This window comes from Marmota monax, unplaced genomic scaffold, assembly GCF_021218885.2.
Source record: "Marmota monax isolate L192 unplaced genomic scaffold, Marmota_monax_Labrador192_F-V1.1 WCK01_AAM20220418_F8-fsc00020, whole genome shotgun sequence".
Lineage (NCBI taxonomy): Eukaryota > Metazoa > Chordata > Mammalia > Rodentia > Sciuridae > Marmota > Marmota monax.
In genome coordinates this window covers 6,308,958-6,335,626 of record NW_026692912.1, presented here as the reverse complement: position 1 = coordinate 6,335,626, position 26,669 = coordinate 6,308,958, and the positions used below count along the sequence as shown (strand labels likewise).

The 26,669-nt window shown below is 39.1% G+C and overlaps 1 protein-coding gene across 3 annotated transcripts in view; it reads right to left on the bottom strand.

Moving 5' to 3' along the window:
• Positions 1-26,669, bottom strand: part of Ugcg (UDP-glucose ceramide glucosyltransferase) — a 67,440-nt gene that overhangs the window by 13,303 nt on the left and 27,468 nt on the right. For 2 of the 3 annotated variants that reach the window (XR_009227413.1, XR_009227414.1), the window contains exons 5-10: positions 25,064-25,176; positions 22,559-22,737; positions 21,517-21,603; positions 20,639-20,828; positions 3,494-3,673; positions 2,783-2,950 (exon numbers count right to left, since the gene is read on the bottom strand). Coding sequence is in view for 1 of the 3 variants with exons in the window: in XM_046451656.2 (XP_046307612.1) it covers positions 19,995-20,165; positions 20,639-20,828; positions 21,517-21,603; positions 22,559-22,737; positions 25,064-25,176 (740 nt within the window). In the remaining 2 variants the exon portion in view is untranslated. Of the gene's footprint in view, positions 1-2,782; positions 2,951-3,493; positions 3,674-17,644; positions 20,166-20,638; positions 20,829-21,516; positions 21,604-22,558; positions 22,738-25,063; positions 25,177-26,669 lie in introns of those variants that run through there. The other variant, XM_046451656.2, reaches the window with a different exon arrangement.

Below are 26,669 nucleotides of genomic sequence, written 5' to 3'. Positions count from 1 at the left end.
GGTCCAGTGTCTAAGGACGAGTGTGGGAGTAGCTTAGTAAGGCTGTCCTTCCGAACTGCCAACCCAAGGCTCTTGGCTTGCACTCTGCTGGGACCCTTGACCTCTAGGGGCTATGTTCATACAAGTTATGATGACAACAAGGAGTTTCGTGGCTAGAGGAGTCCCTTCATGCTTGAGATGAGAACTGAAGATGACTTTTCCATTTGCACAACACTCTGGCATTTGGGGTGCAATGGTATTCAATGCCTCTATGGCAAGTGTAACTTGAGCTACTGCTTTTTAATCACCTCTTGCCCAACATCTCATATTACACAGCCACGATCCTCTTGTCCTCTGTTGTTTGTCAGAAAAGCAGAATAGCTTTTTGGTGAATAGTTTTGAGATATTCAGCTTCAATCCACAAGGGTGTCATGGGGTGCTATCCAGAGTATTCAGTAGGAAAAAATCAGAAGAAGGTTGGATGGGAGAGATGCCATCTACCTACTCATTCTCCATCCACACAGATTTGTTGGCTTCAACCTGAGTCATCTCATATCTCAGGCTGCAGAGAACTCCAAAGAATGCCACTTCCTCATCAGAGCCATTCTTAATGGATACTCCCTAAAAAACATTAAAAGTAAAGCTTGCTGCATCTGTGAATATACTCACAGAAGAAATGCCTAGAGTGGACATGCCAGGTCAAAAGGCATGTGTATTTGTAATTTTCAAACAGAGGTTGTGAATTTATATATCCACCAGCAATGTATGAGAGCGCCTGTTCTCCCATACCTCTGTAAATAAAGTGGCTTTTAAACTTTGCAATTTTATGGGTGACAAAAAAATAAAAGAAAAAATACAATTAACTTAGAAAACAAAATCCATCCTTTTATCACTGGAAACTCTTTGGTGGAGGCGACTTGGATTCCATAAATGCTTTCTTATCTTTACTCATACCACTTAGGATCCTGAAGAGAGAAGGGGACAGGAAGGAGGACAGGGAAAGGAGGAGGAGAGAGAGTAGCAGATGCCAAAAAAATGGGATGAAGCGGTGAGGACGTGGGGTGGCCGTGGGTTGGACCAATGAGATCGTGGCTAGAGGATGGAGCTCCTGGCTACTCAGGTGTATTCCTGCCCCTCCCCCATGAGCTTAGCTGCCCACAACCAGGGTATCCATTTCCACCCAGGTGCTTTACTTTCTGTGGCAAGGAATTCTGCTGTAGGCATTTGATTGCTCATGCCATTCTCAGACCTCAGGACAGTACTAGATATGGATGCACCTACTCCCCAGAAGCCCCTGCTAGAAATGTGAGGAAAAAGAGGTTAAGGGTTAACAGTGAGGTTTCTGAAGCTGCAACACTGATGATTTCGGATGCAAGAAATGACCACAGCAAATTCTGTGCTGATCAAAAAAACCTCAGGGCCAAGTGCAGCTGTGCACACCTGTCATCCCAGCAATTTGGGAGGCTGAGGCAGGAGGATCAAGAGTTTAAAGTCAGCCTCAGCAATTTTGCAAGGCCCTAAGCAACTGTATCAAAATTTTTAAAATAAACGAAAAGGGCTGGAGATGTGGCTCAGACTGTGTTGGGAATTAAACCCAGGAGCGCTCAATCACTGAGCCACAACCCCAGCATTTTTTTTTTTTATTTTGAGATAGGGTCTCACTAAATGGTTTAGGAGTTCACTAAGTTGCTGAGGCTGGCTTTGGAACTCAAGATCCTCCTGCCTCAGCCTTCTGAGTCACTGAGATTATGGCATGTGCCAACATACCTGGCTAAGACCTCAAGTCTTATTATCAGCGGGATTAAAACTATTGGATCAGAAATTTTAATACTAATTTATGTGGTCCTATATAGCACAGTTGCCAATGGGAATGCTGGTCTATTAGCACCTTTTAGTTTAAGGTAACAAATGAACTGATTCAGATTACCCTGAATGTTGGTGATTTACGAAACTACATTTGTAATGAAGCGTAATATGTTGGCCATGCAGACAGGTCCATGGCAAACCTGTTACTGGCCTGTCCAAACACAGTTTGGAAATCAGAAGATAGAATAGAATTCCATGTAGGTCCTTCAACTGGGCAATCACTACGCTTCCCTGGGCAGCAGCCTGAGCTGATTGCTGCTCTAGAGCTTCACCGTCATTTCAGTCTCACTCCTCCATCTTTCCTACTGGGCATGTCTTTCCCCATGAGAGCCTCTCTGCTCTCCAGCTGATCTCACCGTACTGATTAATTCATACCCTCAGGTCTGTGTCTTTCAGCTTTTGCCCCTCTTATCACTTGCTCAATGCCCAATATCCCATCCCAAATCCTCAATGACCTGAGTGGTCTTCATAGCTCTGACATTAAATGTGGTGTTATTATCAGTCCCCAAATACTACATCTGCTCTTCCAGACTGCTAGTCTTTCCTCTAATATGACTGCCATGTTGACCTACTACTCTTCCAGGGAAGACGGCAAAGATCATTGTTTCTCATACAGGATATCAGAGGATATTTACAGGCGGAAAAGGTCTCTTTCACCATCAGAATGGATTACATGTTAGATCTGCTGGTGATCCCTAGACTCAGGGGGTGTTGCAGTGTTGGAGGCATAGTGTTGAGGGAAGACACCTGTCCCATTCCTCATACTCTCATGGAGAAGTGGAAGAAGGACGGCGGGCTTGTTCCAACCCCTTTATCCTTCACACGGATTTCCCAAGAGAGAGAGAGTGACTAACTAGAGAGGATGAGAATATTCTTTTTTGGAGCATCCTCCTCTCAGCAAATTCAGGTTCTCTGCTTTCCCATGCAATGTACTTACCAGAACATGTTCTGACCCTTAGTAGGGAAGGACTATAATTTTGGTGATCAGCAGTAGGAAATCTGAGCCAGTCATGTCACGGTTGCCTTTATCAGCCAGAAAGGTAAGTGTTCTGATCTTGAGCTGTATAACTCATGGATATATCTCAGAGTTGCTTTGGCAGTTGGCCTAGGAAGAAGGAGCATGGATAATTAGCATCACCTCACTTTCCAATACCCTGCCATCCCTGGGCCTGTATGCTTAAGGAAACTTTGAGTACAGAATAGAGTGATTTGATCTGAGGGTCCGGAAGCAAACTGAGAAAAGAAGGACGACATCCTGCAGGAATATTGGCCTCCTGTGAAGGAGTACCAGGCCCCAACACTATCCACAAAGATTCTCCATTCCTCTTTCTCCTCTGGGGATGCCAATAATTTTTGCTGCCACTAGTTTTTCTGGGTTGGACTAAAAGACTTATCAAATTCAAACCTATCCAGATGTCAGCATCATCATTTTCTGTGTCACTGGATGGAAATATTCCTTATTTGGCTTCTAAGACCTCTAAACTACCAGAGCTCACAGTTACGGAAGCAAGAATAAAAAATGATCTAATGGCTCCTTAGATGTGGTATTGAGAAATGCTAAACTACTTCTAACCTATATATCTGGGCTGAAGAAGAATCAGTACTTCTGGTTCAGAGCACATACTTCAGCACATACTTTAGCACATACTTTCAAGGTTTTGTCTCCTAGTCCTTTTCATAACTAAGTCTTCGATCAACAATTCCACCATCTTTAAGTCCGGTGAATTCAGCGCACACGTGAGGCAGCTGGGTGCCATCAACATCGGCTCATTTTCTTCTTAAGTTGTAAATTGAGCTTCTTGATCAGAACCTGTGGAGTGTGTGGCAGCTGGAAAAAGCAGAGAGGGCAGAGGAGACGAATTAAAAATCAGAAAAAGCATCTCTTCTAGGGAGGACTACCTTCTATAATGGAAGGAATCCAATGTGAATAATCTGCCACCAGGTAGCTGTCTGGTCCCCAGCATCATGGCATCCCTGCAGAGGCTTTGGTTTGGTTATCCTGCTGGGAAGTGCGTATTCGAGATCACAGCAATGGTCACATCAGCCTTTGCAAGCAGAAATGTGAAAAATCTTGAGTTGTACAAAACCTTTTCTCCTCCCTGCTATGGGGCCTTGGGTGAGCTCTCCTTCCTGCTATGGGGGCCTGCATATAAGGGACTCCACATGAGACCATAGGCATATGTCAGTGAAGAAGTGGCAGTGTGAAAGAGTAGGCACACTGAGACTCTGAGTGGCCTGCTCATATAACTTGCTAGGAACTCCAGGACCTTTAGATGTCAATCATGCTTAACTTCATGGCTTGGAAGGCAGATAAAATCTAGTTCATCATGGACAGTCTGTATTGCATGGGTTCTTAATGTCCAAGGACAGGATTCCATCTTCTATCCACCAAAGGCAATTGCTTCTCAAGAACAGTGACTTGCCAAAGAGTACCCGTCTTTTCTCTAAAACCTCCGGGTCTTAGTTGTGACTGTCCTGTTAAGGGCTGCCACAGCAGCTCTTTAGCATCTTATAATTGCACAGATCCATCTAACACCACTAGATCTTCAAGGCTCCTGAGTGTCAACTGTTAAAATCAGATTTGGGTTCTTCTCTCCATCCTGCAAGCCTTTGAGATGACAGCAAAATGGTCAAAACACCATCCATGCTTTAATGTAGCATACATTGCCTCAAAGCCTGAAGAGGTTTACCGAACACTATGTTTCTTAGTGCTACACAATGCAAGGTTCACACTAATGCTAGATGTTGCAAGTACACATACTTCTTCCATTGAAGGTGATAACTCAGTCCCTGGACTTTATGAGGGACTTATCCTTCATTGAAGTGGTAGCCCCTACATGTTCATGGGATGCTTCTCTTACTTCGGGCACATGTGTGTCTTTCTCAAGGCATCCAAAACACTAGCTCCATCCTGGTCTCCAAATCCTATTAGCTTGATATCAGCAATATAATGGGCCAGCATGATGTCAAGGGAGAAAGACAAGCATGGCCTAAAATGTGGCACAATGGCAGAGGTGATGAAATTTCCAGGTAAGTCAAGAAAGTGTCCAGCCCCTCCTGCCAAGGGAAAACAAATGACAGGTGATGTTTTCTTGTTATTTGAATATACCACACAGCTACCACGACCAGGTGTTGGAAACTGTGCCTTGTTCCCTTATTAAAATGCCACATCTGGAGCAGCAGATAAAATTTGAGCCACTACCTAATTATGTTCCTGTGAATCCTCTAGATTTCTTTGCAATCTATCTACCAAGGTGTTGTAAGAGTCACCATATCCCTGCAGCTTTTGGCTGTCTTGTGATTGCACATGCATTTCTGAGACTTTTTCAGGAACATGGTGGCATTGCTGTGGGCTTGCTCTCATGGCAAAGAGGGAGGTTATGAAACTGTGCTGTCCAGTACCGTAGCTACACTACATATGGCTATTGGGCACTTGAAATTTGTTTAATCAATATGGACATGTTCTGTAAAATTATACACTTCTGTTTGAAGACAGTACAAAAATAAGCCATTGCTAAGTTTTATATTGATTATATGTTGAAATGATCCTATTTTGGATATGTTGTATAAAATAGAATGTATTGTTAAAATTAGCTTCACCTGTTTATTTTTTAAAATGTGGCTACAGAGGTTGGGGTTGTAGCTGTGCAGTAGAGCGCTTGCCTTTTGTGTGTGAAGCACTGGGTTTGATCCTCAGCACCATATTAAAATAAATAAATAAACAAAAGTATTTTTAAAAAGAGATAATACATTTTTAAAAAGTGGCTACAGAAATTTAAAGTTGGCCACGTGGCCCACATTATACTTCTATTGGACAGTACTGCTTTTAAGGCCAATTTTTTTTTTCTATAATAGCCCTCATGACAAGAATTAGGAGGTCAATTCGAAAATTAAATGAATTGCTGAATTTATTTATTCCAACTACCCACCCAACTAACTATCCAGTCAGTCACAAGATAAGTTCAAGTCTCACCAGGCCTGGTGTGGAGCTGATTAGAGTCAGACTATTAGCAACCTGATCATCATAAGGCTGGCACAGACTGGCAGTCCATAGTGGCATTCTGACCTCTCATATTTCAAAACTGAAGGTTTGGATATTTTCTTTCCCTAACTATACATTGACCCTGATAAAGAGTTGTTTCTTTTGGAGAAGATGAGGAGAAAGAGGCAAGTATACACCTGTCATGATATCGAAGTCTTTTTCATTTGAGGGGCTTAGAGCCTCTGAAATGAATGAGACCCAGGAATTGAGTGAGGAGGCAGGAGTCTATTGTACTGACTCGAGTAAGGACTCTTTTTTTTTTTTTTTTTTTGCCAGACTTAGAGTTTTGGGTTCCATAAATTAAACTTGGGGTGGGATGCCCATCTGGTATTAGATACCACCAAAGAGTCAAACTATTCCTATGACCACGTCAGCACCTTTGCCAGTTATGCCAATCACAGATACCATGCCTCTGGATGGTTCCCTGCTCATGCATGGGTGTGGGTCTTCTTGCCTGTGTGCCCGACTCCCCATTCCATTCCCTATTGGAATCCGGGAGACCACTTCAGCACAGTTTCTCCTGTTTGCATCCTTGGCCTTCAGGGGCTTATGAAGACTCTGGCACTCCTGGAACCAATGTATTTCTCAAAGCTTTCTAAAACCCTAACTTGCTTTTCTTGCCATTATAGTCCTCATGAAAGAGTCTAGAAGTCAATTTGGAAATTATTCAAATTGCTGAATATATTCCAGTTATACAATGAACCACGGATGAGTTTGGCTATCATAGGACTCAGTGTGAGGTTGATTATGTTGTTTTGTTTATTGTATACTTAGTCTTTATTGGGGAGGAGGGGCATGGTTTTGAGGTGAATGAATCTTATATGATAAATCCACTCTAAAATCTCTTCCTAAGGCATTGTATTGAATCTTGTTAATTCTACCCAGAAATTTCTGGCCTGTTAGTCTCCTTTGGTGTGGTCCTTCTTTGAGCCACAGTTGTTAGTCAGCAAACTGAGAAAAAACAATTAGAATCACTTCCAGCTGCTGGAGTTGGCATTTCATCTGAAATCTCTGAAAAGAACACTGTATTGAAAAATTCAGCTTTATTTATGTCCTTCTTTTCTTGGCCAAGTTCTCATTCTCACACATGTTCTCCAGGGTTTTGCTGATAAGAATGAGCAAAAAACTTAATGCTCTTTTGACATTTTCGTCGTCTTCTTGGTTCTGGATCTTGGAGGGCATGATGGGAAATAATTCTGGTTTTAAGACCAGAGGCAATCAGAGATGGTAAGAAGAGAGGGTATGAAAAGAATCACCTTCCTCTTTCAAGGTAACTAACTCCATCTAGCAAGATCACTCTGGGCTCTCTGACAAAAGAGGAAGAGGAGTTGCATTTGTTGGCCAGAGAAGCGCAGTGGGATTTGGGGTATTCTGAGTCACATAAAAAGCATCAATTCTTTTGGATTTACTTCTTTCTGATTTATGCCATAACTTTTGTCATAGGACTAATGAGGCTGTGAATTCAACTAAAGTTTTAATTCAACATGCTACAGAATCAAACTTTGAGTATCAGGGAACAGTGGGGAAGCCAAGTTGGTCATCAAGTCCAAGAGGTTGTAGGAGACTGGAACAGGAAGTAAAGCCAGTAGGGTCCTATGCAGGAAATGGTTGGAGAGTGACCTCCTGGGAGGTAAAGTGAAGGCAGGGAGTTAAATAAGTGGGCTGTGGTCCTGACGTGGACTTTTATTTTGGGAGGTCAGATCCTCATAAGGCTGGTGTAGGATTGATACCGAAAAAGGAAGAATTCCCACTGTATATAGTGAGGATTTTGTAAAAAGTACATTCCCCTTGACCAGTGCAAAAGGAAAAAAAAAAAAAAAAGTTTATAGCCACACCTAGGTCAGAGGGGTGGGATAAACAGCATTCCTAACTAGGATTAGAGCAACAGCTTTCCTGTGAGTCTCTCTGCCTGCAGGCTCCTTGTCTCTAATTCACCCTCCACAGAGCAGCCAGATGAATCTCACGCACAACACGTTCAATGACTCCTTACTGCCAAATGCCTAAACGGGCCCTTTAAGACATTTTATGCCCCAGCACTGCCATTCTCTCCATGCTCAACCCTGGCTCACCTCCATTCCCTAACACCTTAGTCTCCAAGTTGAGAGCTTTTCAGTGGCGCTGAACGTACAGGACTGTAACAATGGCCAAGAAGCCTTATTGAAAAATGCAGTCCTCCAAAGAGGGCAGATCTTATAACAGGAAAGAACATGGTCATCAGCTTTCTGCTGGTCCTTTGTATAATTACTAAGGGAGAAGGTTTTTTTTTCATTCAACTGAACATTTTGATGAGTTTTGGAAAAGCATAGGGGCTAAATTTGCAATCTGTGGTTAATTTGTCCTGTGTAAAGAGAAAGAGAAGAATATAGATGATGATGATAATAATAATGATGATAATAATAATAATAATAATAATAATAAAGTTAGAGGAGAGAAAGAGGGAGAAACTATTACCAGTAAGAAGTCCTTGATGTTCGAACGGGTAGGAGTCTCAGAACAACCTTTTTCTGAGGAGTCCTAAGCCGTTTGCAGTGTGCTGTTGACAGGCACTGCACCCCTTCCTCCCAATTCATAAACCTCAACAAAGCATGAAACCACTTCCACTCCCCCAGGGTCTTCCCACTCCGACTCCCAGGTTTTGAGATAACTTAGAATCTTAGGTGAGGCTCTTAGAAATTCCCCGAGAGTCAGTCTCATCCAATTCAAAAATTCTTCCTGTCCCAAGTCAGGCTGGCAACTGTTTAGATCAGGACTATCATATGATTTGTTAACCTCTGTTGTTTTCTTGTACTTTCTCTTCCCCTGGGGCTGTTTATATTTGGGGTTATTTTCTTGAGTATTTTTTTCCATGATTAGAGATGCATTTTTTAAATTTGTTCTTTTTAGAGATACATGACAGTTGAGTGTATTTTGACATACTACACACATGTGTAGTGTAAATTTCCATTCTTCTGGTTGTATGTGATATGCAGTTACACTGGTCATGTATTCATATATTGAACATAGGAAACTGTGTCTTATTCGTTCTACTATCTTTCCTATTCTCATCTCCCCTCTCTTCCCTTCATTCTCCTTTGTCTATTCCAATGAACTTCTATTCGTCCCTCTCATGTCCTGATTGTGTGTTGGCATCTGCATATCAGAGAGAACATTTAGCCTTTGGTTTTTGGGCATTGGCTTATTTCACTTCCCATAACAGTCTCTAGTTCCATTTGTTTACCTGCAACGCCATAATTTCATTCTTCTTTATGGCTGAGTAATAGTCCATCATGTGTATATACCACATTTTCTTTATCCATTCATCTGTTGAAGGGCACCTAGGTTGGTTCCATAGCTTAGCTATTGTGAGTTGAGCTGCTATAAACATTGATGTGGCTGCAAGGGGCACCTCATATTTAAATTATAATAGCATTGCTGGTCCAACTCCCATTCCTTTGTCAACAACTTGTTCTTTCTACCTGATGGATGGTAAATTTATCCTTGGAGCTAAGAAATTTCACAGCACACTGAGAGTGTATCTTTTCATTAAACTCACCCGGAAGTAGGGCAGTCATTTAGATCTAAAGCAGCAAGTCTTTCTTTATTTTTTTTTCTAACTTGTGCTGTTTCTGGAAATCCTATTATTAGACTGTAATTCTCCACCTGATGTGTTCTCTCTGTCTTGTAAGGGTGACTTCTCTTAATACTCACTACATTTGCTACCATTTTGTTTGGTTTTGCTTAGGAGGGTTATTGGGATCCCACCAAACACTAATTTGGTTCTCAGAAGCATTGATGGGTTTTCCTTAATTTCTACATTGAATTCTAAATTTAGAAACCATACTTTTTCACTCCATTATTTCATTTTTTATGCTCTAATTGTATGTCCTTAAAAGTCCTCATTATGTTTTTCCCCCTCTTTATGTCCAAATTGAAATTTACTTCATTTCTCCTATTAATTCTGCCTCTAGGTTAGCCACAACTTTTTGGTCATGCAATTTAGCCTCTTTCCAGAAAATTACATGCTCCCTTTGTGATCTTTATTTTGCCTCATGATTTGTCAAGCCAGCTGTTGGAATCCCTCAAGCAGTGGTGGGCTGCCTGACATTGAAATATGGACCAGTAATAACTGGGATTTTCCGTTGAGCAATTTGGAGTTGGGTCTTTATTTTCAAATGCAAGAAAGCTAAACCCTTCCCCCCCCCTTTCTGGTTCCATTGACATCAGTGGAATTGGTCATAGTCTCACAGAGATGGTCACAGCAAGAGGCAAGGCAGACAGATTTGGATCCTTATCCCTAGATGCTAATGAGCTCCTAGCTGTCTGGACTCTTTGGGTGGGTTGTTGTAGCTGTCTAGTCCTGTGCTGCCTCTATCTGTGTAGTCCTAGTGACTATATGGGACCAGAATTCCCCAAGGCTGGGCAAGTGCAGGAGTCAGAAGGACTCTGAATGATAGAAAGTGCTTCCTATTTTCATTTGGCAACTTTGGTTCATTCTCCTTAGAATAATGGTAGTCTTGAGACAACACACAAAAACAAAGCCAAAATTTTTAAGTTCCTGTTACCCTAGTGACAAAGTTCAAAATGCCAGTCTCTGAGAAAATAAGGTTTTTTGAAAACAAAAATCTTCTGTTATCTTTTCAATGAGTTTTCCTCTGCTTCTACTTTCCCTATCTGGTACCAGAGTGTTTGATGGCCAACTAACATCCGCCATTCCATGTGGCCTGACTTGCAGATTCCTGTGTGTTGTGGGAACCTCTGGTGATGACACTTCTCCTGGGTCACTTTACGTAGAGATCAACAAAATGATGCCCTAGGATCTGAGCCTTAACCCTCCAGACCCTAAGCCTGACTTGTATAAAATGCACCATCCTGTTGATCTATCTTTTCTGAGTTGTTCCTCAAAGAGTGGCTGGAAGTGCCTGCGTCTGAGTCTCAGGGAAGCTTATAAAGGTACAGTCCTTGGCTTCGCCACATGGGGAATAGGGCACTGCTCTTGGGATATAAAATGACTCTTATTCATACTACAGTTTGACAGCCATCAAAGCTGCAAAGCCAGGTAGGCCTTTTGATGGCCAATTCTAGAAAAGATTCAGCACCCTGGCCTCACTATTCTCAGTGCTCAGAGTCGGAGAACACCTGAAAACTGTCTTTGAATTTTCTGGAACCAGTTACCCATCAAGAGAGTAACAACTGCAGGGCACACACCTGTAATTCCAGCTACCCAGGAGGTTGAGGGAGGAAGATCAAAAGTTCAAGGCTGGGCTGGGGATGAGGCTCAAGCGATAGCGCGCTCGCCTGGCATGCGTGCGGCCCGGGTTCGATCCTCAGCACCACATACAAAGATATTGTGTCCGCCGAAAACTAAAAAATAAATATTGAAATTCTCTCTCTCTCTCTCTAAAAAAAAAAAAAAAAAAAAAAAAGTTCAAGGCTAGCCTCAGCAACTTACTGAGGTCCTAAGCAGCAACTTAGTGAGACACTGTCTCAAAAACTAAAAAGGGCTGGGGGTGTGGCTCAGTGGTTAAGGATCTGTGGGTTCAATCACTAGAACCAAAACAAAAAAAAAATTAATAATAATAAAATACAAGAGTAACAGCTAGAAATATCATAGCCACATAAAATCTCTTCAATGTTCTGCATGTGTCTTACTCCAGGCAGTAAGTACATGCCATGCTTTGCTGGGAACACCTTAGTTTTCAGATTTTGTGGACTATTTTTGTAAAAATACAGGTCTGTGCAATGATGTCTTTCAGGTTCATCCATTGGTTCAAACACTCAGGACACATTATGCTGGCTACAGTAGCATACTTATATGCTACTGTAATAATCTAACATTATTAGATTATTTTCTCTGAAAATAATCAAGGGCTGAGGGTCAGTCTTCTAGAAAAGATCATGTAACCCTCTGCTTCAGATCATGAATGGTTCTTTCCCTCAAGTCTTGGAGGAAGAAAAGCTTCTGTGTCTACTGGGTCATTGGGCTTTTGTTCTCACTTAGTGACCAGGACTTAGTACTTGAGATCCATATCATAACAACACAAAATTTTTCTAGAAAATATGACTTTTCAGTGCATTATCTCCTAATCTTCATATCAACCTTGAGAAACTGATAACATTGGCATCCACTGAGGCACAAAGTTTGTACAAAAGCAGATGGTGATGTTGGAAAATGAAACCCAAGACGGCTGCACAGTCTATACTCCTTGCTACTACGACGTGATTGGCTGGCTGTATAAAATTGGTGATAGCAGTGTGCTTATCTTTATTTGTTCACTAATTTGTTCAATGAAAAGGACTTTGTGTCAGGTGGGTGCTTGGTACGTGCAAAGCCAAGTAAGTTACTGATCCTTCCTGCCCTTGACATTCCCCATCTAAGATGAAAACAATTAAAATCATTCCTGGGTTAAGCAGAAGTGAAGGGTGAGGCTGTGGAGGAACCGACACTGGGGTAACCAACCTGAGGTTAGCGTCTGAGTGGATCCCGCAGGGAAGAGTGGGAGTTAGTCAGGAACTGCGGGGCCCAGTGGAAGAAGCAACACACACAAAGCTCCAAAACAGGAAAGGCCAGATGTCAGAAATGGCAGGAAGTTCATTATAAAGGGAGTTTATACGAGTGGATTAGAGAAAGTGGCAAGAGTCTAGGCTGGAAGTTGGCTGGGACTTAACCAAAAATAGCCTTGATGCCATGAGAAAGGGTTGGGCTTCATCCTGAAGGAATGGAGGGGTTTTAAGAGGAGGCACAAGGGGGCCTGGTTTTCTAGACAGTTCCTAGACATGGGAGAGATGGCCTTGCCTTCGACTCCGCTCTCAAACCACAGAGGCCCAAGTTCAATCAGCACAGGGGCTGCAAACCCCCCGACTGACAGTATATATGACCAGAAGAAGAAAATGTTTAGAAATAATTATGAGACTGCTATGTGCATCTCTAGGGTACAAATGACTAAAACTGACTTTTGAAAATATGAACTGATCATCACCAATCAAATAAACTGAAAGTGTTATGTAAGTGCCAGTCCCCCCAAATTTTACAGATAAATTCTTTCAAACTTTCAAGGAACAGAGTTCCTAATGTCAGGTCGGTGGCGGTGACTTAGGAACAAAGCACCAAGCAACCTACAAATGAAAGAAACATCAATCAAGCGCCCACGGAAACACTTGTCAATCAGCGGGATCTCCTGGCTAAAGCCTGTCAGTCAGCAGGATCCCCTGGCCAATCCTGGAGTTCAGCCAGCTCCCCCGACCAACTCCAGTGGGACAAGGGACTCCAAAAATCCCTTTTCCTGTCCCAAGCCCTTCCCTTCCTGCCCCATAAAATTCCAGTCTGGCCAAGCCCCCACGAGGTTTCTCCTCAGACCCTCCTCCTGTCCACTCTGTCAGTTCCGGCCGGGAGTGAGTCTCAAAGCCTCATTCAGCGGCCTCTTTAAATCTTCCTCCTTTGGTCGCCACCATTGCCTGACCTTACACCTAATTTTTTAGATTTTTAGAGCATAGGAAAAAAATAATTTTTTTAACTTCAATTAGGAAAACAGATGAAAACAGAATTCAGAAATGTACTGAAGGCCAAATGTGCTTTATTTCAGACAACAAATACATACAGACTCTAAAAATACTGTTACTTAAAAACTAAAAATGGTTTTCTTTGGAAAAGAGGGAGGGAAATCACATTTGGGAAGGCTGATCTTTTATTTGGAAAACATATGTGGGCTGTTGAGTTGCACAAATGCTGATCTACCCCATCCTGCCTTGAGGACACCCCTAAATACAAAGTGTTTCCAAGAGGGAAGGGTTCTGTTTGGTCACATGCATTGTTTCATATGGTTAAAATGAAAAGAGATATGGAATAAATAATAAGAAATTAGATTCTCACTTAAATAAGATTAATAAATGGAAGAAATTCCAGGGGCTAATGATTATACATGTAAAAATATTAAATCTTACCCTCATCAAAAAAAAATTAATCAGCGTACACACCCCAAAATCCAAGTTACTCAGGAGGCTGAGGCAGGAAAATCTGAAGTTCAGGGCCAGGTCTGGCAATTCAGTGAGACACCATCTCAAAATAAAAGGGCTGGGAATGTAGCTCAGTGGAAGGTACTGGGTTTAATATCCAGTATGGGGCATCAGGGCAGGGTGAGGAAGAAAAGAAAAATCATATATTTAAATAATGAGGTCAGAAAAGAAGCCAAAATCAGAGGTTAAACTATAGATCAACATAGAAACAAAGCAGGAAATAAAACAAGCAACATAAGCAAAAATCAGAGACTAAAAACAAAATGAAAATGTGCACTGTGGCCAGGGCAAGGAATTCCCTTTGTTTAAAAAAAAACCTCAAAAATTCTTTTTTTAGCTTACTATTACTGGGACCTTGTATGAGAAATGCATCATTGTGGGGCTGGGGATGTGGCTCAAGCGGTAGCGCGCTTTCCTGGCATGCATGCGGCCCGGGTTCGATTCTCAGCACCACATACAAACAAAGATGTTGTGCCTGCCGAAAAACTAAAAAAAAAAAAAAAAAAGAAATGCACCATTGTTGCAGTTTCCAAATATATGTGCCCATAACTTTCATTTCTTCTTCACAAGCTCCTAACCCAACAGTCCCATCCCTGCTTTCCCCCTCTATAGTAGAGGAGCAGCCAATCTTAAAAGATATCTTTGGCACAAGGGGTAAATGGGCTTTCTCAGGGGCATGAACAATTTCTGGCTCTGAAAGTTCCACTCTTTTCTCACTCATGGAATAAAATGTTATTGTCAATCAAAAATCATTCGTAAAGAAGCTATGTTAGGGAAGAAAAAAGAGAGAGAGAGAAATGTGTCACAGTAGATTGGGTAGAAAGAGGTCATGGGAGGGGAGGGGAGGGGAGGGGGGATAGGAAGGGCAGCACAATACAATAGACACTAGTATGGCCCCATGTATAAATGTGGCTGTAAAACCAATGTGATCCTGCAATCCGTACACGTGGAAAAATAAGATTACGTACCCCATTTGAATCAAATGTATGTCAAGATCATTATAATGTTTTGAGCAACTAATAAAAAAATTTTTTTTAAAAAAGAAGCTATGTTAGCCCCATGCGAATATTTCACCTGTCACAAGACAACTCATAATGAACTGAGCAGGGAGTAGGCCTGCTCCAGAACTCACCAGCTGGTCCTAATTGTCTGTGACCCTTCTCTTGAGCATTTCCTACTTGAAATTTCTCTTTCCAAGGCACCCCCTTGGCTCTCCTTTTAATATTTCTTACTTTTTTGGAGGTAGAATGCAACTAACTGGCTCTATGCTTTATTTCATATAATCAGTAGGTGCTTTAATAGCCACCATTCTACATGCAATAAACTCAGGCTCAGAGAAACTAAGACAGCTGCCTGAAGTCCCACAGCTACCAAAATTCCAGTCTAACCCAAGGTTTGGCAGCCAGGCTTTCTGGATGTTTTTCTCCCACTGCACCTCTACACAGGTCCCCAAAACTCTGTCCTTAGCTCTCATCAGTTGACTCTCTGGATAATCATGTTCACTATTTTCAGGCATCAGCTCTGTGGAATGACTTTTAACCCCACTCCTTTCCCTTGCTGCACCAGTTTGCTGGGCTTCTCCAACATCCCCATGGGCCTGATGTTGTCAGTCATGAGGGGAGATGACAGAATTCCCAGGACTGGGTACAAAGGCCGAAGCACAAAGATCACATAATTGCAATGGGAGGTGTTTAGGCAGCAGAGAAGGTTGGAGAGGAGACTCAGTCCTGTAGAAAAACTAAATGATCTCCCCACACTGATTAAATCAGATATTAGATATAGTTCATTGCTATCAGCACAGGTGTCCTGATGACTAACGGCCTAAAGAGCATAACCATGTAAAACCACCCCAGGGGCACCCAGTCTCTGCCAATCTCTCCCAGAACTGGCAAGGGACCCTGTGAAGGTTAAGTACATTTTGGTTCTATTAAAAATATTTCTATTTGTCTTTAGAAAGTGCTGAAAGTGATTTTAAACTTTCCTGCAGAAACCAGTATTTGTAAAGCAAATTCTTCAATTAAACACATATCCTTGCAGTTAGTTCCACAGGCGTAGTTGCTCACCTTTTTGTAATGTTTGTTTTCTTCCCACCACCATGAAATTGGTACAGGCAAAGATAATTTGAAGTGAATAACAAATCAAGCACTATATCCTGATAAACTTCAGAAGGAAAAGCCTGAACCACTTTCATTCACATGAATGTACTCGTGTGGTATGCACTTATCTTCTCTATTGATAATGTATATAAAGCATTTTACCTTAAACAGCTTTACAGTAATTTACATTCTTGTTTTGCAGGTTTGAATCTGGTTCTCTAGAAGGATTTTTAAGTTAGAATACAAGCTGGGCATGGTGACTCACGCCTATAATCCCAGCAGCTCAGGAGGCTGAGGTAGGAGGGTTGCAAGTTCAAGGCCAGCCTCAGCAATTTAGAGAAGACTTGTTTCAAAATAAAAAAATAAAATAAAATAAAAAGGGATTGGGGTGTGGCTCAGTGGTAAAGTGCCCCTGGGTTAAATCCCTGTAACAAACAAACAAACAAAAAAAGGAGTCAGAATACAGATGGTTATTAAATTTTAAGATTTAGGTAATTTTTAAACCTGTTATAGGCAGAGCTTGAAATGACCCAGTGGAGGAACATACAGTACTATGGCCTGATTATCTTATATGCAGGGGCTACTCCCAATTCTGCCAAGGCCAGGTTACTGAGCCCTTGTGACCACAACTCTCAATGGACACCTGGGCTGCTTCACTCTAGAGTAAGGGTGAGGGAATTTCAAGATTTGTCTAGCTATACTCAACCTTTCTTTATTTCTTAAACTTTAAAGGTACACAAACTGGGAGGAATGAGCTTGTTTTCTGGGTCAAGGTGCTGGAGTGGAGTCTCTAGCAGTTTGCAGCCAGATCCCTTTTAGATTCTTTATCTGTTGTGCCTGAATACCAGACTGGGTGGCAGTAAGTTTATTGACTGTTCTGTCAGGATGCAGGTGGACTCAGTGTTTGGTAAGGGCCAAACAAAAGCCCCACCCTGAAATACCTTCACACTGGGCATTAGATTTCAACAGGATTTTGGAGGGAGGTATAACATTGTCTATTCTTTCTCTTCATATTTGAGATATGATTTCCAGTGAAGAGTATTGTTTCTCACGGGCTAGTGGTAAAACAGGCCTGGGAATGCCACCAGCTCCAGAAAAGCCTGCCCTGGACTTGGGTGCAGCTTAGTTGATTTCCCAGTTAGGTCTCAAGCAGCAACATTATCCCAGTCTCTTGGATTTATCGTTCCTAGTCACAGGAGTGGTAAGATCTAAGAGGCTGAGTTGAAGTTATAAGCCCAGGGGAGAGGGGCCAAAGGGACCACTGGGTTTTTCTTATCAAGTGCCAGTGATTCTTATTTTTTTTTTTTAAATAACTTTATTTTGTTTACTTTTATGTGGTGCAAGTGCTTTGCCACTGAGCCACAACCACAGCCCTAGTGATTCTTATAGTAGAACCAGAAGTTCAGGCCCCTCCCAGAATAACTATCTCCACAGGCAGGGCCCAGGCATCTATAGTTTTTAAGAAGTTCTCCAGGTGATTCTAACATACAACCAATGTAGAAAAGTCCTACTTTAAGTTACAGGACTGCTTATAGCACAAGTAAAAGAAAGATTTCAAAACCAATACTTGACAGAATCCTTCTAGTAATTCTGATGTGAATAGTGGACCATGTTAGATTACTTATAAAAATATAAAAGGAGAGAGTAAGCAAAAAGGTACACTTGAGAATGATTTGATTGTATTCAAATTTTTATTTTTTGAACAAAAAACTTAAGACAACGATTTTAAATAATAAAACATGTATATTCTAGACACTTATTGGGTTTTTTTTTTAAAGACAGTTATTAAATTTGGACTCCTACAGTTCTGTTGTGATGCTTTCTTCAACATTTATATTATTTTTATCTGCACTCCAAAATTGCTAAACAAAGAATCAACTCTGCTAATGTGAAGCCTCACTTTAAGAGAGTATTCCACTGCCACACAGAATACATTTATAGAACAGTCATTTTTATATTTACAAGACACAAGAAGTCTGTCCAGCCATTTTGGTTTTGTTGTTACTTTGCCCATACTGAGATCAGCAAAAAAGCTAAGTAAAAGCAAGATTTCACTTCAGCAGTGCAAAGGATGGCATCAACCAAACTTCATAAAACACACCAACAAATGACAAACATGGTCAAGCGAAGCTCATCTACGAGTGATTGAAAAAATAAAGTAGTGGGTCACAACTAGACTGGTTTTCACTGTGCAACTTTCCTTAGGGAACAAAATTACTCATTTCACATAAAGAAAGGAAAATGCATCCAAGCCTTTGTTCGCAAAGAAAATGCCCTTCAAACAAACTCATCATAAGGCAAAAAAAAAAAAAAAAAAATGGCAGTTTGGCCCAGAGAAAAATTTCAATAAAACGTGTATGTAGAATATACACATTTATAGATATATTGCAATTTAATGTGTATAGTTATTAGACAATTAAATGAGTTGGCTCAGTAAAGTGAAGTTTCTATAAATATGTAGTTATTGCTAATATGCTACTTTTTATGCTTTGACACGGAACCTGTAGTAACTTAGAATTCGAAGCTGCCACATTGCCAGTGTTAGCCCTGCAGTAGGCATCATATAGACAACATGCCACCCAATCCTGAAGAAAAGCAGACCACCACTACCAAAATAATATTAATAATAAAAAGGCTTATGCACTGTCCCTTATATTTTTAAACAAAAACAAGTCCAGTTCACCACAAGTTAAGAACAACCTGACAAGCAAGTTTAGCTGCATGACTGGGAGAGAAGAGTGAAGTACAGCATGCATTCACAACTAGCACTGATCTAGTCTATTTTGTCATACAAACTGGAATACAAAAATCCAATTTAAATAAGACTAGACTATCATAGTAAAAAAAAAAAAAAAACACACAGTAGACTTAGTTTGATACTGATTGAGTTTAAGAGTAAAACTCATCCTGTCCCCTCTTAATTAATACTCTACTGCAATTTATTTATTGATGGCTAGAATATTTACTTACTTAAAAAAGATATTAAATACCTGTATCATGAAATTACATTCTTATTAACAATAAGACATACTATGTAAGAAAATAGCTCATGTGTGAAATGTGTCTGAAATGCATTTTTCCTGACAACTATCAAAACATCCACTCATACTAAAACAAAATCACCCCCAACCCCCCCTGAAAAAAAGTTAAGGAAAGATGGGGTGGGCCCAGCAAGGAGCAGGGAAAGAAAGATTCAGCTATACTAATTACAGCACAGTGATTAACAATGGTTCAAGACAGAACCAACAAGAGTTGGTCAAAAAGATGCCTTCAATACATGGCTACAATTAAAAAACAAACTCAGCCCCTTTTGGTTCATTGCAGTGAGACCAAAAAAAAAAAAAAAAAATCTCTCACAGATTCCATATAAATACTAGACTCCAGCTCTTTTATTATAATTATTTTTAAAAGTTTTCCCATTTGTTTCTGTAAGGCCTAGCTACCTTATTACAATTTATATTTGCTCTGCAACAACTACAAGAGGTAGGCATAAAGCATGAAAAAGTTTCTCAGTTAGTACCTCACCATGGGTGGTTCACTGCATGACACCATTCACTTAAGATGTGAAAGCTCATGGCCTTTCTAAACCCTCAACAACGCTGCCAACTGCTCATCCATGAGCTGAGAGAGAGGACTCAAAGAAGAAACTTTCTCTACTGAAGGATACTGTCATAGTGTCTGTTGCAGAGCATTCATATACATATGTGTGTGTATATATATATTTATATATATTTATTTGTTTAAAAAAATAAACAACAAAAAACAAACCAAGGTTCCTAGAACCAATTCTCTTGATTCTCTACTTCCACAAAATAAAAGAGTACCATTTGGCCAAGACTACAGATGTGTTTTTTTTTTTTTTTCTTTTTCACAGATGCAAGTGCCATGCAAAATAAATTAAAGAACAGATACCAAAACATACATGTGATAAAACTACTGAAGGTAGATCTTTAAAAGCATTTATATAAACATAATTTATAATACTTCTCTTTTTTCTTTTATATACAGTCACAAAGCCATAGTTATACATCTAGGATTTCCTCTGCTGTACCTCCACAGCGCAACCTATAGCGACCAGTTCTCCAGCTTATAGTAGGGTCCCATAATGCCGACAAAAAAATGTATATTGTCATGGATTCTCGGATGAACCAAGCAACTGCATAATCAAGTTTTGAAAAACACAGTGTGCCACCCTAGGAATTAGAAAAGAAAAACCAATACATAAACTAATTTCCTCATTGTCAGACTAAAGACACAGTTTTTAAAAATGAAATTTCTAAGTATATGGCATAAAATCAAATCTGTTTCATTAGGTAATTCAACTGCCATGCAATACCATTTAAGAAAATGCTGATTATCAGTAAAAGCAGCATTAAAATAACTACTACCCCACTATATGCTTAGTTTCAATATTTACTGATTTCCTTATCATGATTTTTTTTCTGGAACCTTAATAAAAGTAATTGTATAACCAACGGAAAGTTGCAAATCAAGTTAAATTTTGCGTCAAAACATTCCACTAAGGAAAGTAATATTTAAACCTGTTATTAACCTTCACGGAGAAGCTGAAGAATGGCGCTTAGATAGATTTCCTTCAACCTTTTCTAGATTGAAATATTTTAGTTCTACCAAATGAATTGTAACTTTTTCATGCTTGTCCACATACCTGGACACCCCTGAGTTGAATGTAGTCAAATATAAACCATGCCAGGCAATGACACATGAAAAATACCATAATGTCCCATCTGAATACATGGTGGGCAGCCCATCCGATAATTAAACTGGCAACAAAGCATTCTGAAATTGGCTCACAAATAATTGTAGCAGGAAGCATGTTAATTCGCAATTTGGTCCACCTAAAAAAATAAAAAGGATTTTCTCTTAAGACAACAGGCTAGTGACAAAAACTAGTCAATTATATTTCCCAAAATAATCAACTTTTCACCCTGTCATATAAAAGCTCTCTTCTTTAAAAAGTTTTGTGTGAGGGGAGGGTATTTGGTTTTGTTGTTGTATTTATGAATCTCTCTTTATTTAGTATATCAAAGAGAAAACTATAACTTCATTTGCATGGCCTACACTTTGATGAATACAGATTATAAAGTTTAATCAAAGTACTGAAAGTTAGACAACAGAAATCAGCATATAAAAAAAATTCAAAGTTTTAACATCTTTTTTTAATATTTCAGTGTTATACTGGGCATGGTGGTGCATGCCTGTAATCCTAGCAGCTCAGAAGGCTGAGGCAGGAGGACTGCAAGTTCAAAGCCGGCCTCAGCAACTTAGTGATGCACTAAGCATCACGTAGAGCTCACAGAGAACCACTCTAAATAAAATATAAAAAAGGGCTGAGGACGTGTAATAGCCAGTACCAGCCCCCACACACACACAGATACCAAAACTCAGTGTTACACAGTAAAAAAATTATATTTAGATTCAATTTATTTTAATAAAGAACCTAAGCCTATTTTCTGGAAGCAAACAAAAATCTCTCACTTTCTGCTTTTCTTTTAATAAAGTATAATAAGACGACAGTCGATTTACCTGATCATTCTGGATTGAAACTGAGAAATTGAATATGAACCAGAGTTTTGCATTGCAACTTGAGTGGACATTGCAAATCTCCAACCTCTGAAAATGAAGATAATTATAAAATGAACCAGGATGATGAACACATGCAAGCTTGACTGGGTATGCATTCATTAATCACCATAAGAGTGAGCAACTGCTGGCATTCAGGGCGAGCCCAGACCTCAGGATTAGCACACTACTCACGGATGTTTGAGCAATTACGTCGGCCCAAGAGAGCACCATCTACAAACTAGAAGAAACTATAGCCCTCTTATTTCACAGTTTAAGATAACATAAAGGGCAGTCATTTGGAAAGTACTTAATGGAGAAGGCTCTGTATTTGATAGTTTAGTCCCTGACCACTACTTCCTGCCTTCCCCAAAAAGGCATGTCTGTATTCAAGAAGAAATATAAACAAAATGTGGCATTATATATCTCATGGGAGACATTAGGAGACTTTGAACCACATGAACACCATTGTGAGAGAATTTTTAAAAAACACTTCAATTTTAAAAACCACATTTTAAATAAACTATCATGCAAAGCAGTGATGTCCTTTAAACAAACAAGCCTTTTGTGATACAGAAATGCTAAGTCAATCATATGAACCTTTAGAGGCTTCTTAGCAAATCATCAAACAATCTGCTAAGAAATTTCAAATGCTGAACTGATACTTTAAGCCTAATGGCTTATGATTACACTAATAGCTTAAATTCTTTTGAAAGAAATTTAATTGAAATTCCTATCTATACTAGTGAAAATGCACAATCACAGAGAAGCTTCCTGTTCACCACTTCAACTGTACTAATTTGAAAATAGAGAAATCAGAACATGTATTTGGCTTCATTAGTACATATCTATGAATAACTAATATAGATTGCTTTGCCAAAATTATTAATATACTTTATACTCAATGACAAAAGATAAAATAGCTCTAATCCATGATTTGAACAGAAACAGTAAACCAACAAAAGTTAGGTACTAAAAGTAGTACAGCTTAATTTAGCTTTCTTACCGGTCAGCTATTGCTTTGGCCATAAAGTAATCTTCAGCAATGTACTGAGCAAAAGCTATAAGTCCTCCTGCTTGATCTAACACATCCTTTCTCATTAAACAAGACATGCCTGTCACACATTTGAAACCAGTTACATTGGCAGAGATATAGGACCTTGGATGTGAAGTTCCAAAATACACCTGTCCAGAAACACACAAATATATAAGATTAGAACTTGACTTCAAAAATATGGTGTTCAAAAACTTTTTCCTAATGATTTTCTCTGATTAAGTGAATATCCTATTAATCTTAAACAACCTGAATAAAAAGCAGGATATGAGTATTTACATTTAGTAGATGATAAGTATTTTATTCAGTTGATTAGTTTTGTTACCACTACTACAAAGAAATCTTTACTTCTAGAGGGAAAAGCATATCTTAAATACTGCCTTCTAAAACTGAGACTCAAAAATTTATCCAAATAAAACTTAATCTGGATATTAAATCAAACAGGTACAATGTCATTAACTGGCATATAAGTATTAATAGTTACTTAATGTATCATGTTTTTAGGATGTTTAAAAAAACCTACACATTTTCTTGTTTTATTTGATCAGTGTATCTATATATACATATATTTCCATGCACACATGTACAGGTATGTGTGGGTATATACATACAGAATTCTATGTGTTCACACGTCATCTATAGTTGCATGCATACAGGTACAGGTGCATGTGGGTATATACATGCAAGTCTCCCGGTGCCAGGATATGGTCAGTCCAGCAGTAGGTAACACCAGTATATACAAGTCTGCATGTATATACACACATTATCTATAGTTTTATCAACCTTCAGGACAGTCCTACTTCTTAATTCCTTTTCTGGCAACCGTTCATTGCTAGCTACTTTCTGTCCTGAATCAATGAGATTCTTCCCAATTTCTACAATTTTGCTTTTCACTGTACTTTTCACTAAGGTGGACACTAACATTCTGTCTTCTACATCTTACTGCCCGTTCTCTACATAGGCTTTCTTGGTACACACTCTTAAGCCCAGAGCATACTGAAGCCATGGTATTAGACTGAATCAAACCTAACTTCTGAAACCAGAGGCACACATCTTAATCCTTTAAGCAGTGAGGTTTTAGGGCTAAGTGGAACTTGGGACTGGGTTGAAGATTTCTTTTAGAGTCCAGAAGGACTTCTCTGACTGATCTTCACTTATTCTAACTATGGCAGAGTGACTTTTATGGATTAAACCTACATAGAGTATAGATGTGTTCTGGGAAATGTTTATCACTGACATATACATCAACTTGGATATAAACGAAAGTACAATATGGCACAAAAGAATATACAGTATTTTAATTTAACACAGCTACACACAGAGTTTCTCTTTTAAAACTAACAACCTCTTGCAGTAGGAGAAACATTCATAGGCAATATTAAGAAAAAGATCATGGTTCAAGTTGCCAAAGGTCAAATGCAAGTTCTGACAATGTACCTTTACCCCTTCAGATCTGCAGCTATCATAACACTGCAATTCAAAGACTATAAATGCAGATATATTTAAAGACTGAAACCATGTATCCTTCTGTATAACATGAAGATAAGTTTTTCTTCCTAAATGTTTATTGGTAGAGGAATTTACATAGGATAGACTATGCTACAGGTAATAAAATTACCTTTATAAAAGATAATTAAGTTATTCAGATGGAAAAGGCCTATAAAGTGACAAATAAAATGAAAATTACTTTTAAAATACTACCAACTTTGTTGTTTAAAAGGCACATAGAAAAAAATTAGAATTCAAAGTACTAAAATGTTAAAATGAAAACTTTAATTTTGAAAAATATTTCCTCTAATTAGTAGAGTGATAAACTGTTTGTTGTTATTGTTTGTTTACTACTTCAACTTTTCTATAGTTTACAGTTGCCTAGACACAAGTTAATATTTCTTTTATAAGTTGAAGAAAAGGGCCTGGGAATTTAGCTCAGTGGTAGAGTACTTGCCTAGCACACAAGGCCCTGGGTGTGATCCCCCGTACCAAATGCAAACAAAAAGTTGAAGCAAAATAGGGGAAATCAAATGGGTTGTATAAGGACTTATATAAACACCTTTTTTGTATATATGAAATACTTCATGATATGTAAAAAAGGATTTTTCAGTTTGAATCTTTGAAAGAAGATTCTTTTATGTAAATCAATAGTCTAGAACAACTTGTGGAACTAGGTGAGGATCATAAGAAGAACATACTGTGTTCAGCTGGCAGAAGGAACACAGGGCATTTCCCAGGCACAGCTCCTGGTGCCAGGGTATGGTCAGTCCAGCAGGAAGTAACCCTAAGGACCAGAGATGTCCTCACTAAAGAAACAGCTACTCTCACCTTGAGGATTCTAGTTCTCAGCAGGTTCCCAAGTATAGATGAAACTTCAGGTAGCCAATTCTAACTCTCAGAACAATCTCAAGCTTCTAGGAGATTAGTGATCTGATAACCAATATTATTTATAACCACCATACTTACCTGTTCTAACGTGGCGGCAAAGCCCTGTCTGTCAGCTACATAAGGCAGCCCATGAACCAAGCCTACTTTTTCTGTCATTTGATTAACCATGTCAGTTAGTGTGTCTGGAATTACTAAAATTAAAAAATAAATAAATAAATAAAGATGAGGAGAAGGGAGAGAAAAAGTTACTTTTTAGTAAAATGCTCATTAACGTAAAATAACTCTTATGAATTGTTATTAAATTAAAACTTAAACATTTGGATTTAATAAGATTAATCAATCACTTTTCTAAGAGCACGACACAAAATTTTGAAAAGGCATACTTTATCATAATTTCCTCTATACATATTCAGTCCAGTATATATCTAATACATATCACACTCCAGGAATACTTTGCAAATGTTCCCCCACTCCAAAAAGAATAAAGGCAATGTGTTCTATGGAAAAGATTCTGGAGGAGGTCAAAGGACTGTAGTTCTTGTCTCTACTCTCCAACCCATAAGAAGTGGGACCTCACCTTTCTCAGTGTTATTTGTACCTGATCCCTTAGAACTGCTAATGGGAATGGAGTAAGAGTATATTTAACCAAGATTTGTACTTTGAAAGGCATAACAAAAATATGAGTTAATAACATAAGATGGCAAATGTGAAGAATGAGTGGAAGAAGTTGACAGAATGAACATAAGACTAGACCAGGTGTTGACAGGTTTGTAATGATCCTGAAATTTGTAGGAGTATCGCATGTGTTAATTTTCAAATTTGCATTTAAGTTAATAAAAAATGTAAGTCTTTGCCCTATTTTCAAATAGCAAACATCTAATTTTTCATGACCTTAAATGTTTCCTTCTAGTGTTTCAGAACTAAACATACTGTATATAACAAAATTGTGTTTGGACCTTAAACATTCCTATTCTAGGTCAGTGTTCTCTACCAGGAGCAATTCTTCACCACAGGGGATTCTTGACAATGTCTGGAGACATTTTGGGTTCTTCCAGCTGAGAAGTGGGTTCAGGGAGCATTTAGTGGGTTCAGGCCAGGTATGCTGATAAAACATCCCACAGGACAGACCCCACAACAAAAAATTACTAGGCCTAAAATGTCAATAGTGTTGAGGTTGAGAAACATAAGGTAATTAGAATATGGCAAAATATTGTAAAATTAATGTAAGTATGAGTGTTTAAAAGTGCAAATTATAATTTCAGTATATAAAAGGCTTCTTACTAAAATCATCTAAGAACACATGGACAAACCCTAATAAGTGTATTCTAGTACAACATGCACTTAGTGGATTTCTGTCCCTTTGTGTGAGATAGCGTGTTATGCAAAGACGACAGATCGAAGCAGAAGATATGCCTCACACAAACGAGAACTACACACGAGAAAGTTCGTTGATTGTATAATGAACTGTAACCACTTTTTTTAATGGTTGGAATTTTCTCTTCAAAATGAAAACACTTTAATGTGTATAATATTCTGGGTTAGGATAAGAAAAAAATCAAAATCTTAGTAAGTATAACTGAACATACTATCATGAGATAATAATGAAATAAATTATTAGGCAAACAAAAAGGATTGATCAATTTAGTTTCGGATTTTTTTTAATCATTAAATGAATAGTTTTATA